Source organism: Myotis myotis, unplaced genomic scaffold (assembly GCF_014108235.1).
Source record: "Myotis myotis isolate mMyoMyo1 unplaced genomic scaffold, mMyoMyo1.p scaffold_m19_p_18, whole genome shotgun sequence".
In the NCBI taxonomy this organism is placed as follows: domain Eukaryota; kingdom Metazoa; phylum Chordata; class Mammalia; order Chiroptera; family Vespertilionidae; genus Myotis; species Myotis myotis.
Window position 1 is genome coordinate 41846854 of NW_023416322.1, and position 18565 is coordinate 41865418.

At 44.9% G+C, this 18565-nt stretch overlaps 1 protein-coding gene across 4 annotated transcripts in view; it reads left to right on the top strand.

The window, feature by feature from the left end:
- The window catches only part of DPYD (dihydropyrimidine dehydrogenase), a 351367-nt gene that overhangs the window by 15638 nt on the left and 317164 nt on the right, over positions 1-18565 (top strand). For all 4 annotated transcript variants that reach the window (XM_036344651.1, XM_036344652.1, XM_036344654.1 and 1 more), the window contains exon 2: positions 6135-6245. In XM_036344651.1, the coding sequence (XP_036200544.1) occupies positions 6135-6245 (111 nt within the window). The remainder of the gene's footprint in view (positions 1-6134; positions 6246-18565) is intronic.

Genomic DNA, 18565 nt, shown 5'->3' on the forward strand with positions numbered 1-18565 from the left:
CGTGAGCACACTTACACGGCCTTATTTTTATTCACCCTGTCCACTTCCTCCCCCTTTTGTGGGAGGACCCTGCCTTTGGTATGTTGGAGGTGTCTGTGTTGTGTAATGAAACCCAAACTTTTGACCCGAGGACATTTTAGGAGTGGAAACAACAACCAGGGATTCGCTTGTTCTCGTGTCTGAGCTTGTGGCGAGGTCACGTGGCGCGGCAGAGGGAAGTGAGGGAGCCCGGCCGCCGCCTCCCCTGCGGGGGCAGTTAATGATCACACGGCTTAAAAATGTGGGTTTAGCAAATGATCACGTGGCTTAAAATGTTTGTCCCTGGTGACAGGGCGCGTGTCCTCTGCTGAGAAGGAACGTGAAGAAGAAGCAGAAGTGGGCCTGTGTGGCCAGCAGGCCAGGCCTCTCCGGTGGAACTTGCTTGGTCAGGAATGTTCCTTAGTCACAATGACTTTTTTGGATCATTTTTCCTAAGGAAGTAGAATGCTTTGCGGACAGGAGACTCTATAAATAATAGCTTTGTTTTTGAGGGGTTCCCTGACCAGTTTCAGAGGAGAGCATAGGTATCAGTCATTACATGATGTCCTGTCTGCGGTGTCAGTGAATGACAGTGGCCCGAGGTGCTCCAGAAGTTCGCGGGGACAATCCAAGTCCAGGGAGGGACATGGGCATTTCTGCTTAATGTTTACAGGAAGTGGCCCTGAGTGAGAATTTACAGGAAAGTTAGCAAGTCAGCGGACATCAAGTGGCTGCATCCTAGACACGGGGAGTGCCGTGAGCAGGGTGTGCACGTGGGATTGTGCATCGACTCAGTGCACGAGGAACGGGGGGCAGCACTTGGGTGCCTGGTGTGTGGTGCCTGTTCCTGGGTGAGGGGAGTCCTGGGCTCGCGAAGCCGGACCACAGCTCCCTGAGGCGGACCTTCGTGCTGAAGAGGAGAGGGGGTGGCGAGTGGGATATTTAAGGGGCACGCACGATTTCCCTCATGCTAACGGTGTGTTCACTAGCAATGGACCTGACTTCCCAGGCGGTCTCAGGGCTCCGTTCATTTCCATTCGTTGAGCTTTTGATGTTTTATGCATCCATCACTTGGGTGCTGGCCTGGCTTTCCTGGGAAGGGAATGGAATGTGAATTCACCTGAATGTGTTGGGGTCAGAATTCCATGAGTTCCATACGGTTGTGTGAGTGTAAAATGATGTGTACCTCGCTGTAGTATGTGATGGATTTTAGAAGCTGTATGTGGATTTCCTGGTCCCTTTGGACGGCCACATTCATTTGTGAGGAGGATATTGCATTTTCAGACACAGAGAAGTTCAGGGGCCAGTGATTTGGTTTCACCTGGGTGACATCTCTCTTTTTCACTCTGTCTTATTTATAGCTACCTTTTCACCTGTTGCCTTCACTTTTTTTTTTAATATTCCTGTATGTAGATATTCAGAATTGGCAATGTAGGGGCATGAATGGAGTCCAAACTATATTCCCATCACATACTAGGTGATAACAGGTAGTCAGCACATCCTATATGCCCCATTCCAGACAGTTTTCTGTACCATCTCATTTAATCCTCAGAACAACACTATGAGGTAGGTGCTATTACTAATCGCCCTGTTATAGTTGAAGTAGAGAGATTGAGAGTTCATATAAACCAAAAAGAAAAAGAACGGTAGAGCTGAGATCTGAGCTCACACTTACCCTCTAACACTACACAGAGTACGTGGTGAATATTTAATAAGAGAGTTGCAGGACTTAGGACCGTCAGAGACTTCCTCCTTCATCGATTATTGATTAACTGCAATGAGGTAGTCTTCGTGGATAAAGGGAAAATTGGCCTTTGTACAGAGCTTGTACCAGGAAAATAAGAGGATGCTAAACTACTCGGGAAGGTAATTCAACCCAAGGGCATAGAAACCTGAGCCTGGGCCAAGAATGGATGTGCACTGCAAAAAAAAATTAGGAAAATGTGGGTCTCTTACCAGGACTGCTTAGCCTGGGTTTTCAGGGTTTTAGACTTGGAGGTTGTTTATGACGTCGGTGCAGGCGCAGTGCACAATTCTTTCCTTTTCTGCTGCCAGCCCAGCGGGAGACTGGCCGTATCAGTGATGAGCTTGTCCGGGAAGCAGGGTGCCTCGGTGAATGTCTGATTCCTTAAATTCACCCCGCGCTCTGGCTAACGAGTCACCTGTGGCACAGGGTGGAGTCATTGCCGAGATCGGGGCCGGGAAGCAAGAGACGGTTATTAAGGAGTTGGGTTCTCCATCGATCCCGCTTGTTGGATTGTTGTCTGAATGAAGCCACGAGGACGGGTCAGACGCATCACACAATAGGCCTCGCTGCTTCCCTGGGAGCTGGGGATGTTTACTGAAGGAAAAATAGGCATAATGAGACCATGTCTTATCGAAATGGAGGGACTGGTGCCCAATTACCAGAACATGAGAAAAGCATGGTTTTATTTTTTATTTCTTTTTACCTGATGCTGTGGAGAGTGGATGACTTACAGAGGCGTCCACATTCGCTGTCCAAGGTGAACATGAGGGATCATTTAAACAAGACGAAATGTAGTTCATCACGTTCAGCTTGTAGACCTAAAACGTCAGCCTGTGGGCATCATTTTCATGGCTCAGAATCACAGTAAGGAGCGACCAGTATTGAAGAGGGAGCGTTTGTTTGTACTTTTGAGGGAGAAGGCAGCTCCGTGGGGCCTTACGTGGGAATCATCGGGATGGCGATGAGAAACAAAGCCCTTTTTTCCGAAGAGGACAGGCCGGCCAGTGACCTCCTGCAGCTGGAATCCAAGCTCTCGAATCCCGAGGCCCCAGTGCTCTCAGGCTAAGACCTAAGAGGTCTGCTTTCATTTGTGAGCCGGGCCTGTGGCTGCAGGCAGCACACCTCCCCCCCCCCCCCCCCCCGCCCTGTGTTGGGGCGGGGTGGGGGGGTGGGGGAGGGCACGCCACAGACGCAGAATTCTGCCCGGTATTGCGACATCCCCCCACTTCCCGGAATGCTGCGGACAGATCCGGGCAGCAGCACGCAACCTTGATCTCTTGCATAAACATCTCTGGGTCCTATTCTGTCATTTCCTCCACTAAATGAAATTAGTGAAATGTTCTCAAATTCTGTTCTTCTGTTTCTAGAATCACCATCTCCTCCCCCCCCCCCCCCAGTACATTTTTTTAATTGTATTACTTGAAAGTGATTTGGCAAAGCCAAATTCTTTGCCTGGGAGACAGTCACCCACTGTAAGGAATTTGCCTTTTATCCGAAAGGGTTAACGGGCCTCTGAAAATGCTCGATTTATCCAGCGAGGGGACCCCGAGACCCTGTGGGGACCCTGCGTTGGCCTTTTCTTCGGAGGAATGTAATTTGGAACTCTCCTGCCTCGTCCCGCCAGCTGCTTAGTTATGGGTGATATTGACTTTTAGTTTGCAAAAGTCTCGCTTTGGAAAATTGTTTTTAACAGCTCTCAACCACTCACGTCCCGTGTTTTTATTTTATATCACTTTTCATTGGGGATATTATTAAGTCAAATCCTTGGTAACCGTTCTCCGCAATTCAATTTCTTTTTACCCAAGATCCATTGAATTCAAGTCACTGCCTTTTCGCAAAAGGTTAACCCAATATTTCATGTTATGCTTTCTACTTATGCTACGCAAAAGAAAAGTCACTGTGATAAGCAGCCAATAAATTGTATTCAGAATGTTCCTTCTCAAAAGTTACATTACTCTGCCCACATAGATAAACATAATCATTTATCACAATAGGAATTGTGGAAATAAAAACTAAAATAAATGCAGCTGTCTTTCTTGCATGTTACCCAGACATTTTTTTTCTTCCTTTCTTTTCTTTCTTTCCCCCCCCATAAATGTTGGGTACAATAACCACCTTTGAAAAATATCATCTTCTTATGTGTGAATTAATATGAGATTAGTAATGGGTCAAGGTTAAATAACTAGACAAACAAAAACTGCATTTATTTTATATTAGGAAAATGTTTTCATTTTTTGTATAAAAATATGATTACATTTTTAATGTTGGCTCTTATCAATTAATAGGTTGCATTGGCATTATTTTATCATAAGGAATAAACCATGTAAAACTCTTAGCTCTATTGTATGTTTGTTATCCAGAAAACATGGACATGTAAAGAGATAGTTTGAAGAAATATCATGCCTGTCATCCATAGGAATTACTAAAAATAATTGTCACTTAGAGTGGGCTAATCAAGTAAGTTCCAGTGATGTTTATTAGAGTGAATACAGTATACAACGAAATCCACTAAAAATAGAACTTAGTGATTATTGCTTTTGGTAACTGCTTTATTGAGAAATAATTTACATACTACACAATTTACTCATATGAAGTGTAGAATTGAAAAGCTTTTAATGTACTCATAGAGTTTTGCTACCATCACCACAATTAACTTTTATCACCTAGAAGAAACCACTTACCCTTTTTTTGGGAAAAAAAAAAAAGGTTTTATTTATTTTAGAGAGGAAGGGAGAGGGACAGAGAAACATAAATGAGAGAGAAACATTGATTGACTGCCTCCTGCCCACCCCACACTGGGGAACAAGCCCACAACCTGGGCATGTGCCCTGACCAGGAATTGAACTGGTGACCTCCTGGTGCATGGGACGATGGTCGACCACTGAGCCACACTGGCCAGGGCTAAACCATATACACTTAGCAGGCACTCCCCATTCCCCCTAATTCCCCAGCCCCTGGCAACCACACTCTACTTTCTCCCTCCACAGACTTGCCTTTTCTAGACATTTTTTTTTTTTTTAATCAATGGAATCATCCAATATGTGGTATTTTAATAACCGGCTTTTCTCAGATAGCATGTTTACCATATTGACCTATGCTGTTCGTACATTCCCCAGATTTCCTCCTTTATTGAGATCTAACTCCATTGCATTGTGTTTGGAGAACTGCTTTGTATGACTTTATTCTTTTATTTCATTGAGGCTTGCTTTGCGGCCTCCTGTATGGTCTATCTTAGAGACTGTTCTGTGCACACTTGAGAAGAATGTGTATTCTGCGACTGTTGAGATGGAGTGTCCTATACGTTCTATTAGGTTCAGATAGTGCAGTGTTGTTCAAAGATAGTCCTTTTTAAAAATTTTAAAATTCATTTTTTACAGAGACAGAGGAAGGGAGAGGGTGAGGGAGAGGGAGGGAGGGGAGGGGAGAGAGGGAGAGAGAGAGAGAGAGAGAGAGAGAGAGAGAGAGAGAGATCGGTCAATCTGATGTTTCACTATTTATGCATTCATTGGTTGATTCTTGTGTGTGCCCTGTCTGGGGATAGAACTCGCAGCCTTGGCTTATCCAGACATCACTCAAACCAACTGAGCTGCCTGGCCAGGGCTCAAGTCTATTTCTTCTTTGTTCTTCTTCTTGAGTCTGGGATTCTTGGTTGACAGTTTTTTCCTTTTAATACTTCGAAAATCTCACCTCACTACTTCCTGACAGCTACGATTCCGGATGGGAAGTCAACTGTTAAACTTACTGGAGTTCTCCTGGACACGAGGAGTCATTTTTGTTTTTCTCTTACTCCTTCCAAGATTTTCCTTTTGGTGTTGACGTTTAGCATTTTTGCTACTGTGTCTATGTGTGAATCTCTCTGCATTTATCCTATTTCACATTTGTTGAGCTTCTGAATGTACAGTTTAATGTTTTCTCTGTTTTTTAGAATCAAATTTGGGGAGTTTTCAGCCATTATTTTTATATTTTTCACCTCCTTTCTTTCCTCTCCTGGTAATCCTTTGCAGTGCATCACCTACCTTCCAGGCTGTCTTAATTTGTGTCATACTTTTTTCTCTCTGTTCATCGGATGGCATGATCTCTCTCTAAGTTTGCTGCTTCTTTCTCCTGCCAGTTCAGATCTACTACTGAGGCCCTTTAGCAAATTTTTCATTCAGTCCTTGGGGTTTTTCACTCAGCTAGGATGTTACTGAATAAATGATTACATGCAGTAAGTTTATTGTGGAATCACAGTAGCGGAAGGGGAAAGCAACATTTATAGTGTGTGTCTGCCTTTGGGTGTGTGGGGGTAATGTCAAGATAAATTTTTTTTGATTTATTTTTAATACCAACATACTTACATATGTTTATATCTTGTTCATACTGTCTTTAGAGTATCCTGGCTCTAAATCCTCGAATACAGACTCATGCAACTCTGCGTTCGACTTCGGCCAAGAAATTAGACAAGAAACATTGGAAAAGAAATCCGGATAAGAACTGCTTTGTAAGTACCACTGCTTATGATTTCACGCTGAGAAATGATCTTACTTTACACACTGTAAGGCAAGATTTTACATTTACTGAGAAATACACTTAAGTATGAGTGAAGTACAGCTGTGGTTTTTTTTTTTTTAATTAAAATATTTTATATTAGAATCATCTCAAAGTGTGTTTAATTTTGCTGCTTAAAAAAAAATCTGTGGAAACAGTTAATTCCTATAAATTTAGTTTGGTGCCCAAATAATTTTTCTTAAAAATCTAAAATTTCTCTTAAAATAATTTGTATAATGACACAATGGTACAGAAGAGTTTCTATTACTGATGTAATTCAACTGAAGAAGGGTAAACGAATATAGAAACTTATAAAGTGTGCTTTGGGGGAACATGTGAGCATGAGGTGTTTAATATGAGCCTGTAATAGTATGTCCAGGTGAGATCTCTGAGCTGACGTATTGTTAGAGCACTGTTTAACTGGGCCTCTGAGGAGACTTCAGGGCTGGGACTGGGAAACCATCGACTGTGGTCAAGGACAAGCTCAAAGGAAACACTGCACCTGCCCTCTTAGGGGGTATACATCCATAAATTTGTAAACCAGTTTTCTTTCAACCTGATTTCCCAAAATTAATTCCCCCCCCCACATTAATTGTCTCAAATTAGTGAGACAATTAATAGTATAAGCTTATTTAACATTTGTTCTCCTGGTATTTTTTTGTATACTGTCCCATACAATGATTTCAATTTATTTTGATGTACTTGTTTCCTTTGTACTCGTACATTTCATAAGGTAGGGAAAATCCATTCAGTGGTAAAGTATGCAACAGTTAAAAATTCTTTATGAAACCATTAACAATCTGGAAACATACCATCTTTATTCATAAAAAAGCATGAAATGTCACTGTATTTAATAATGATTGTGTGCATTTATATGTCTGAGAGGCATCTCAAACTTAACATGTTGAAAATCCAAATTATGATCTTATCTCTAAAACCTGTTCTTGAGGTCATCATTACCTACTCCTTCACTGACAGCAAAAATTGTTATTTCTCTCACCTTTCCTACCTAATTAGAAGGTCCTTTTGGCTTTGCCTTCAGGTATATCCGGAATCACTACCTGTCATCACTTAATCATACCAGCCTTTCTAAGTCACCACAGTCTTGCTCACCTGGGTCATTGCAATAGCCTGGAACCGGTTTCCAGGCTTCTGCCCTTTCCCTCCCTCCCTCCCTCCCTCCCTCCCTCCCTCCCTCCCTCCCTCCCTCCCTCCCTCCTTCCTTTCCTTTCTTCTTTCTATAGATATATTTTTTCTTTTTTTTTTCTAGCCCTAGTCCTAACCCTAACCCTGTCTTTCCTTCTTTTTTAGATAGAAAATCTTTAATATGGGGTCTGGCCATAGAGTCTCTTCTTAATAAAACATCTGCAGAATGCTTTCCAAATTCCCTGCTCAGCATCTTTCAGGGAGTTTCCAGCTTTCTCAGAGTTCACACAGTTCCCTTCCCAGCTCGGCCAGGCCTTCTCCTTCTCCAGCCGCCTGTTGAAAACTGTGCCCAGCCCCTCCCTCGCTCCCAGAGCCTTCCCTGCTGACGCTCCCCCACAGCGCGCAGCGGTGCCATACTCTGCGTGGCACTCACCCATTCGGCTGTGAGCCGTCTTTTTCCACCAGAAGATAAAGCCCGGGGGCCGGGGCGGGGATGGTTTCATTAACTGTGCCCACACCTTCTAGAAGAGGTGGTGCCCGCTGAGGGCTCTGTACTTGCTAGTCCTGTGGTGAGCGGGGTCCAGAGCACCCGTCATCTCGCACTCGGGTCTCGCTGTGGTGAAATGGACAACCCAGATGTGTTTCCTCGTTTCCCTGCTGGGAAAGATTTGGCGGAAAATGTTCAGTGATTACTTAAGCGCATTACAAACTGCTCAGTGTGGCTTCTCGGATGCTGGTCATGTGACCCTCGTGTGTCGTTCCCGGTATATCCCATGTCCTCCTGAGAAAAGACGAGTAGGATCATGTTACCCTAGATCCACGCAAGTGAAGGGGACCGTGGCCTGGGACGGTTGCCGCCTTCGTGACCGGTGATCTCACAGCGTCGCCGAAGGCCGCCGGAGAGGTCCCTTTCCTGCCAGGCCTCTGCCCAGCGGGTATCAAGGTTTTACTTGTTTCCTTGGATTTTCTTTGCTTTTCAAGAGCATCTCCTTTGCTTGGGCCTAACAGCGGTCTGTTGCGGTTTGGCTCAGGAGCCACTGTGCTCGGGGCTGGGTTCCTGGAGGCCCCAGGGGCGTTCTCCCCGAGACCTTGTCTCATGTCTCCCCATGTCCCCGTCGGCCTTTCTTTCTCCTTCCCACCTGCTCCTGGAAACGGCCATATTCCAGGCGCTGCGGTGAATCCTCCTCAAAGATGAGTAAAAATCCGCAAAAAAAGTAGTCTAAAATGACCTAATAGATGTGAACTTAGTGTTCATAAGTGAGAACAGAGGCGTCTTCGTAGAACACATGCATCTGACCCCCACAGGCGCCCTTCAGAAAGGCAGGTCTGAAACTCTCGCTCTGGAATTTCTTCCCTTGGCAGTTCAAATCCATCCTCGTCCTAATTGGAGACTCTGAATTCAGCAGGGGATTTAAACTGGCAAATGTGTTTATACTGGTTAATGAAGCACAAAGCAGTTACTTCCAGGATCTCTTAGGCAGGTGTTCCATAACTGCTGTTTATTTTTTGCCATTTCTGAAAATGTTGAACTGTCCCAATTAATAAATATTTTTGCACTCAGATTTCCATGATTAATTTTTAAGACCAAAGATATGTTATAAATCAGAAAACATCTGGGTGAAAATAAAAAGGAAGGCAAGTCAAGGCAGCCTATTATTAGACAGATTTTCAAGAATCTTAGCTAATTTGTTTTAAACACTTGGCACTTAGTAGGAGTTCACAGTAAAAAAAATTCTATATAATAAAGAGCTAATATGCTAATTAGACCGAACAGCGGAACAACCACCTGGGCGACCTTCTGGACGAAGCCGGGGCTGTGAGGGCCAGCTGAGGCAGCCAGGGCTGCAAGGGCCGAGCCCTTTGCACGGATTTTGTGCATTGAGCCTCTAGTAAATAAATAACAGTATAGAACTTTAAATAGAATGGGGATTCTGAGCCTAAAATCTCCCCTCGTTTAGACAGGTGCAGACTTTGTCCTTTTGAAATTGGGGTGGGATCTTCCGTCAGATGAGTGCTGACCCTTAATATTTACCTCACATAGTAACATGCCCATGGGAAGGCATTTTTGGTCGAACCTTAAAGCCTGGTTATGGAATCCAAAGGAGAATTACGGGCGAGCTCAGATTCTGTAGGAATACAGCGCACACCTGAGTCAGTCATGAGCATCTGAAATCCCCGACTGGCTTCCACGGCCTGCATCTGAGGTGTGGACTCGGAAGCACGTTTCCTGAACATTCTGGGCATCAGCTCAGTGGCTGGAAGCAAGCTCCCTCCGCGGCGGTGAGCGCTCTGAAAGAGGCCTGTGTTGCATCGCGCTTTCTCGATGAGCCTCGCGTGGCTAGAGAGAAGTCAGTCTGCCACGCCGGGAGACTCACAGAGGAGAAATATTTGCTTGAAATCTGACTTGTACAGTTTCACTGATGACCAAACATTAATGGAAGACCTACTGTGTGCCGGCCATTGTGGCAAGTGGTGGGGGAAGGACACACACTCATCTTGCCCTGACCATTTGCCATCATTCACACAGCCATTCCATTCATTCACTCTCAGCCAGTGTCAGAAGAGCCAGCTGCGGGAGCCAGACCTGGAGCGTGTATCCCGGCCCCAGGATTCGCGGTTGGCCTCCCTGAGAAAGCAGAGTTAAAGGTGAAAATACAAGTGACGGAGGGACGGAAAGAGAAGAGGGGTCTGTCCCACCAGAGCGGACAACAGAAATGGGAGAGAGTGCAGAGGAGGGAGCCGATTGAACTTAAGGCAGGAACCAGTTTCAGCCTGAATGGCGAGGCGGAGCGGGCGAGGGAAGTGCGAAGAGATCAGCGGACGGTCGCACCCGTGACAGTCACGGGGATAGCAGTGAGGCGGCCCGCCGTGAGCTGTATTGGAAAGCTCTGGACTCTGCTTATTTCAGCCAGGGAAGTGCGTGCCACCTCATGAGGAAAGCACCTGCTAAAAGGTAGAGTTGTTAAAAAACAGTGTCAGGTTATCTCTCTGAGAGGATGTGTTTTCTTGGTGCTTCTTCCCGCACTTAGAGTAAATGGCTTCGTCGGAGGTTTATTCTCTGGGCAGAAATATGTAATAAAACGCTCATCGACGAGCAAGAAGGAAAAGGGTTAACTCCCGGTTTCCCTAGCAAGTTGCCTTATTTATTTCACTCACCCCAGCGCTCTCCAGGCCCACGGACACACCAATCATGCTCCTTTTGTAACTGTCAGCCGTCCGCCCTTATTTTGCTATTTTTAGTTTGAAAAAAATTTTTTAAAAATATATTTTATTGATTTTTTACAGAGAGGAAGGGAGAGAGAGATAGAGAGTTAGAAACATCGATGGGAGAGAAACATCAATCAGCCGCCTCCTGCACATCTCCCACCGGGGATGTGCCCGCAACCCAGGTACACGCCCTTGACCGGAATCGAACCCGGGACCTTTCAGTCCGCAGGCCGACGCTCTACCCACTGAGCCACACCGGTTTCGGCCCGTTTGAAATTTTTATCATAGTTCAGTGTTGGCTCTGTTTCTTTTCTTTTTACACCAACTTTATTGTTCATAGAATGAGTGTAGTTGCCTAGTCAGGGTTTAAGGTGGACCGCAAGCCCCTTTCCCTGAAGTAAGGCGTGTTTCGTTTTCGCTTTCTTAGCAGAAGGAAGAAAAGGTTCCCCTTGAGGCTGGCTGCGTGGCTTTGAGGGTGGGGTTTTAGGAAGGAGACAGCGAGAGCAACGGGGGAGGTGGGGGGAGACCTCTCCCCCAGGAAAGGCTGGCTGAGCGAGCCCGGAGGCCAGCTAATTGGGCTCAATGATTGGTTCCGCCGTTTGCTGGCTGCGTGACCTGGAGCGAATGCCTTAGTCTCTTTCTGCCTCCATTTCCTCTTCTGTAAAATGAGGGTAATCATAGCGTCTGCCTGATACAGTCCTTCTTAGCAGTAATTGAGTCAGTTTGCCTGCTCTCCTTAAACAGTGCCGGCTCCCCGTGTCATTCCCGGCAGTGTTATACCGATCGTGGCAGCCTTGATGGCTGCTGCTCCGGCTGCTTCTGTTGCCACATGTGCAGGCCCATCGTGGCAGTGGGCCCAGAGCCAGCGGGGACACTGACTGGGGAAGGACACGGAGAGGTAATGAGCGGGGAGATGTTGAGGACGGGAAAGGGAAACAGCATTTCCGTCATTGCTCAGAAATTTCCTGGCAGCGCAGTGTGTGTGTGTGTGTGTGTGTGTGTGTGTGAGAGAGAGAGAGAGAGAGAGAGAGAGAGAGAGAGAGAGAGAGAGAGAGAGAGAGAGAGAGAATATGCTGGAATTTAGAGAAGGAAAGAGAGAGAGAGAGGGAGGGAGAGGGAGGGGAGAAAGATGGAAAGAAACAGATACTATATTTTTTTTTTTAATGATAGACACATACTTTTTTTTTTTATTATTGATTTCAGAGAGGAAGGAAGAGGGAGAGAGATAGAAACATCCATGATGAGAGAGAATCATGGATCGGCTGCCTCCTGCACGCCCCCTAGTGGGGATTGAGCCCATGACCTAGGCATGTGCCCTTGGCCAGAAGTGAACCCAGGACCCTTCGGTCCGCAGGTCGACACTCTATCAACTGAGCCAAACTGGCCAGGGCGAGATACTAGATTAAAATATATATATATATATATATATATATATGTTTTTATTAATTTTTAGAGAGATAGGACGGAAGAGGGGTAGAGAGAGAAACATCGATGAGAGAGAAACACCATCGGGCGGCTGCCTCTTGCGCGCCCCCCACTGGGGATCGAGCCCACAACCTGGGCATATGCCCTGACCAGGAATCGAACTTGGTTCATAGGTGGACGCTCAACCACTGAGCCACACCAGCCTGGCAGATACTGGATTTTTTTGAGCATTTGCTACTATATGCATCAAATTGGAATGAATGATATTCCCGTGATTTTTATTCATCTTTTTGCCACATTCTCTCCTTTCTCCAAAAAGCTTCAGTGTGCACCCTGTAAGCCCTGCAGGGACTGAGGGCTAACCTCTCTTGTTTCCTCTCTGCATTTGACAAGTGCTTCATAGAGAGTCTGTGCTAGCGCAGGGGTATCGAGAAGGGGCCCAAAGACAGGGAACCGGACAGATGCGACTGTTCCTGCAGGAGTTCTGTGCGCAGTCACTGACGTGAAACTGGAGCTGCAGGCTGCATCGCAGGGCAGCAGGTGGGTGCAATAAAGCAGACACGTGTGAAGACCACGTCTGTAGACACAGAGCATGTGTGTTCTAGAAGATGTTAATGATGCATTTGCAAGCACGAAGTACCTTTGCCTCTGAGAAAACAGAACACTCTGAACCAAAGAAATCAGCTCCGTTGTCTTCAGAGCCCAGTGGTTTAGGTCAGTGGTCGCCAAACTGCGGCTCTTTGGCCCCTTGAGCGTGGCTCTTCCACAAAATACCGACTTCTGCGCATGGGCCACGAAGTTTTAATCACACTGTACATGCGCGCCCGCACATGGTATTTTGTGGAAGAGCCACACTCAAGGGGCCGAAGAGCCGCATGTGGCTCGCGATCCACAGTTTGCCGACCACTGGTTTAGGTGACATTTGCAAACATGAATTTGGTGCCCAGAGCAAATCAATGCCCGGGCTCCGCTGCTTTCCAAACGGGCGTCCGGCTGTCTTCCCGATCGCCCGCCTGTTCGGGCACTAGCGGGTGGAACCCACGTGGGATGCCCGACGCCCGAGTAGGTGGACCAGGGTGGGGTGAGCGGGCGTCAGGGAGTGTGGGCGCCTGTGCATAGCAGCGTGCGCTTACCGCCACCCTCACATCGCCTCCTGTCACCATATGTTTGACCCCCTTTACGCCCCCCTTCCTTCTGGTAACCAGCATACTGTTGTCTGTGTCTATGAGTATTCGTTTGTTCCTTTGTTGTTTACGTTTTATATCCCACCTATGAGTGAAATCGTACGGTTCTTGACTTTTCCCGTCTGACATTTCACTTAGCATGATATTCTCAAGACCTATCCATGTTGTCTCAAATGGCTGTACTTGACCTTTCTTATGGCTGAGTAGCATTCCATTGTGTATACGGACCACATCTCCGTATCCAGGAGTCCTCTGTCGAAGGACGCTTCGGCTGTTTCCATGTCTCGGCCACGGTGAATAATGCTGCATGAACATGTATCACTATAGTTGTGGCTACTGCCTTTATCACAGATTGTCTGTGGAGCATCATTGCTTTTTAAAAATATTTTTATCGATTTCAGAGAGGAAGGTAGAAGGAGAAAGAAATAGAAATGTCAGTGTTGGCTCATTGATCAGCTGCCTCCTGCACGCCCCCTACTGGGGATTGAGCCCACAACCCGGGCTTGTGCCCTGACTGGGAATCGAACCTTGACCTCCTGGTTCCTATCAGCACCCACCCCTGAGCCACTCCTGCTGGGTGGGGGAGCATCACTGCTTTTCAAATGGTAAAACGGTGATAGACTTCACTCGGGAAAGGTGTCAGGGTTCTGTTCTGTGCTGTTTTCCACAAAGCGAGTTGTTTGTCTTATTACACAGACAATTAAAAACAAGAGGACAATGCACTTTTCCCTTTTATTAGCAAATTGGTAAGGAATCATGGGAGATATAGTCTGAAAAAAGACATGTATTTAAGAAATCATCATTGATTTGATTTTTAATATATCATTTATAGAGGAGCAGATGGTGGAGTTACAGTTATAAACAATGAAATACAAAAATCACCAGCCTGATGGCTTTTAGTAGGCAATTTGCATGATGAAATTAAGTTGGGGAAAAAAAAATAGGAGACTTAATTCTACGGATGACATTCCTGGTACTTACTCCCCCCTCCCCCCGACCATGATCCCATGTATTTCTAATCTCTCCTGTTGCGTAGACCCCTCATATTGTTCCTCACCTCATTTTTCCTCCTATTCAGTTACTCTAGTATCTGGCGTTGGTTTTTTTTTTTAGAGACTTAAAATCAGATTCTGCTGTGAAAATCCATTTATGTTAAATAATTTATATGAAATAAAAGGACTGTTGAATGAAAGCGCAGAATAGTTCATTAAGAAGCATTGTCGACGTGAATAATGTCCTAATAAAGAGGCCTGGCTTCATTTTCATAACTAAGAATGTAGCTCAGCATATCTTCATTTACTCCCGTAATTAATACCTGCATTTTGGGTTGAGGAACGGAGGAAGCCGGGACTTTCACCTGCGCCTTGCCATTTGCGGGAGCGGCGCGGAAACCTTCTCTCCCCGCTGTAATTGCGCGTGACCTTAATCAGATATTTGGAAACCCGCTGCAGTTGCCCGCAGCGCTCGCTGTTCAAACGGAACACGCTCTGTAAGGATCCCTTAGAGCTTGCAAACCAGATGACTCGTTTCCCCCAGACGGCTCGGCCTGTGCAGTCTCAGCCGCGGAGAGCGCCCGTCCATTACTCTTGATCACCATCCTCTGCCGCACGCGTTCGCTCTCTCTCCCTTCCCTGCCTTGTGTGTGTTTATCTAATTTGGTTTATTAGCATGCCGTAATGGTCTGTAATTTTCCCCCCTCCGTCATTTGCTTCTCAGGCAGGACATTTCTCAGTGCTCCTGCGGACACCACCACCACGTGATCTTTTGATTTTGTTACAGGAAAGTCCCACAATTCAAAGTTTGGGAGAGACGCGTGTCCTGGGGAAAAGCTGTGTTCTAACCTGGCCCTGGAATGAGCACCTGCCCATGGTTTTTCCTGTCACTGTGCGGCAGGGGCCAGAGCTGAACGCGGTGATAAACACAGAGCGTGGCAATCCTTAGACTCATCTCGGCGCCTTTCCTTGTTAATGGAGCTAGTGCAGCGCTGGGAAAGCTGTGGGCCGTCATCAGGTCTTACTGTGGAGTGCTTCCGGTGTGCTCCACGTCCTTGTACCAACCAGGAAGGTGCAAATCCAGGCTCTGGCAGTTTCTACTCAGGAAACCACAGGCGAGTCATTGGGACCCCTGGTCCTCAGTTTCCCCATCTGAGAAAAAGGACTGTCATGCCAGCACCGAGCAAGAATTCAGTCAGACTGAGCTGTTGCAGGGTTTATGGAATCCATAGATTTTTAGGAAATTAATAGACAGAGGAAAAACAGAATCACTTGAAATCCCGACACTGAGTCATCCGCACTTCCAAGTGTGTTGTTTCAGTCTTAGCCTGTGCTTCCGTATTTTTACTAAAAATGGGATTATAGCCCTGACTGGTTTGGCTTGGTGGATAGAGCGTCGGCCTGCGGACTGAAGGGCCCCAGGTTCGATTCCGGTCAAGGGCATGTACCTTGGTTGTGGGCACATCCCCAGTAGGGGGTGTGCAGGAGGCAGCTGATCGATGTTTCTCTCTCATCGATGTTTCTAACTCTCTATCTCTCTCCCTTCCTCTCTGTAAAAAATCAATAAAATATATTTTTAAAAAATGGGATTATAGCATATATCTTAGTGTCTGACCTTGCTTTGTTCACATAAAATAACATGGGCATGTTCCATGTAGTCACATATCATACTACATGTTATTTAAATGCCTTTCATATCACAGTCCTATGGTAATCTACATGTCTAATGCCCCGGACCTGCACTGTGGATATTGTGAAGGCCTTTCACGTAGTTACACATTTAAGGTCGTTTTCTGAACGTGTATAAGTAATCTCTGCCTTCTGTCTAACCTTTAGTTATTAGTTATAACTCAAAGTCAAGGAATTGTTTCATTTCAAATATCTGGAAACATGAGTCATAATCTCATAGTGCAGAGGAAAGCCTTTAATCTCTCCTTATTGTTTTCCTCTGAAAACTCTGGTTTTTATCTGAGCTTCTCCCACACAAACACCTAAGACGCTGACTAGCGGTGACATACCGAGGCTGACGTACTTCTTGCTGTTAGTTACACGACAGTTTCTCTTTTATAACGATGACAGGAGTAACATTGATTCATGTCCAATTAAGGATAATTGTATAAATTAGTCATTTCATATAATATAGATTTATGTTAGTATTTTTTAAATAGGCAATTTAAATGTGTACAATACACAGGCATATTTATATGTTCATTTAATATCGATGTTGATATTTACATGCTCCCTGCACATAAAAGAAACTCCTTTTAGTACAGTTGCTGCCCTAATAACATGAAATGCAATTGCACTTCACAGTCCAACCTCTTATCTCCTCTGCAGTGGCACTTTCATATTCTCTTAAAGGACAGACTCTTTTGATTTATTTTATTGTTTTTACTCAATATGACATTTTAAGAGAATAGTCACCATCTTTAATATGTTCCTAAACAGAAATGAACAAGATGTATGAGACTTCCCTATTCGATATTGGCTATTTAAAAATATTTTAAATGCTATGTTTTCTACAATCCCAGTTTCCTAAGATTCTATCTTTTTGGAGGGGGATTTTACCATTTATTTATATAAAACAATCTTGTGCTTTGCATCTGCCTGGCCCATTCTTTTATTTTTAAATTGCCATGTGATATAGAGGTATGTCTTATTGTTTTGTCGTTTTTCAATTTGGAGAATCTCTGTCTTTTAATAGGGAACTTGAACCATTTTATATTTACATTTAATTGGGATATTTGGACTTGTATTTGGGGGCCATCTTAGGCCCCACCCTACCCTCATCACGTCTATGCTTTCTTTTTAGTTGCTGAGATTTTTATTATTTCTGGACTAATCAGTCATGCACTATATTTTGATTCTGTAAGTTTGTAATATTACATTTTTTTTTGACTGACTTTTCAACACAGTCCATAAATACCAGAGTCAAAATATGGAGTCGGGTTTGTTCACGTAAGCCGATAAATGTAGCATGCTTTCACTTCCTGTCTGAAAATCCCTTCTGTCGTTTTGTTAGGACAAGCTGGTGCTTAAAATCTTTTTCGATAGTAAGAAAGACCTCTTTTAATAGTAATTTTGAATATTTCAATAAGCTGCATAGGTATATTAAGGACAGTTATATTACCAATTGCCTAAAATTTTTTACAGTTTTATTCTTTATATATCTTCATTTTTAATGCTACACCTTCTCTGTTCTTAAGGAATAAACAAATGGAATTAGTTTTTGTTTGAATCCTGGCTTGATTTGGAGTGATCGGGTTTTTAGTTTTCAGCTGCCACTCTATCCCCCACGTAATTTGTGGTTCCTGGGAGAGAATAATTTATTTTGAGGAAAAATACAGAGTTCAGTGTCAAACGTGGCCTGTGGCATGGCCCAGGCCTACACGCCTGCAGTCAGCTGGAAACACAGGACTGATTCTTAAGTGAGAGATGAGCCCTGTAGTCAGATTTGAGGGTGAAAACCACACATGATGGCTGGGGTGGCCGTCCCCACCCACTTCTTCTTCCTCTTATTTAATCCTATTAACTAAAAGGTAACTATTGTGCCATTTCTTAAAGGAATGTATACTTTCTGATGAATATAGAAACACATGATGAACTAATGTTTCAATTACAATATTAGTAAAAAAAACAGGATTAGCGATTTCACAAGAAAGCAGGATGTAGGGTGTGGCGGTTGGTTCCTATGCTTTTGAGACAAGGATGCTCATCACCTCACATCCTTCTCATGGTTTCGAAGAGCCGCGTGGTCCAGGCCTTGTCCACCTGTCCTGTGTCACTTTCTATCGTTATGACTTTATTTCTCCTGCTTGAGGCCCTCTGTCTTACTTATTATTTTTTTACTTTCCTTGACATTAGTCAAGTTCACCGCCACCGCAGGGCCTTTGCAATCCCTTTTGCTTCTCTCGTGACCTTAGGCAGACCTTCCTGGGCCACTCTGCTGGTACCAGGCCCAGGCCTTCCCATCGCACTCCGGCCTTTCTTTGCCCCAGAGCAGGGGACGCTATCCGTAGCCATCGGTGTTGCATGTTGTCATTGGACCCGAGAATGTGCACCATCTTGTACACAGATATCTTAAGCATATGTTTCTATCCCCCCCCCCCCCCCAGTTAAAGTTTAAGCTTTATGAGGACAGAGGTAGAATGTTTAGAATAAACTCTAGAAGTATTGTTAATTTTTTTCTAGTAAATCCATACACATCGAGTTCATGCAAATGACTTATGCAGGCAGACATGATGGGTGTCTATTTAAGACGCACACTAGACATTTGACTTTTTAAGGAAAGAAAGTGGCTGCCCTTTAATCTACTCAGG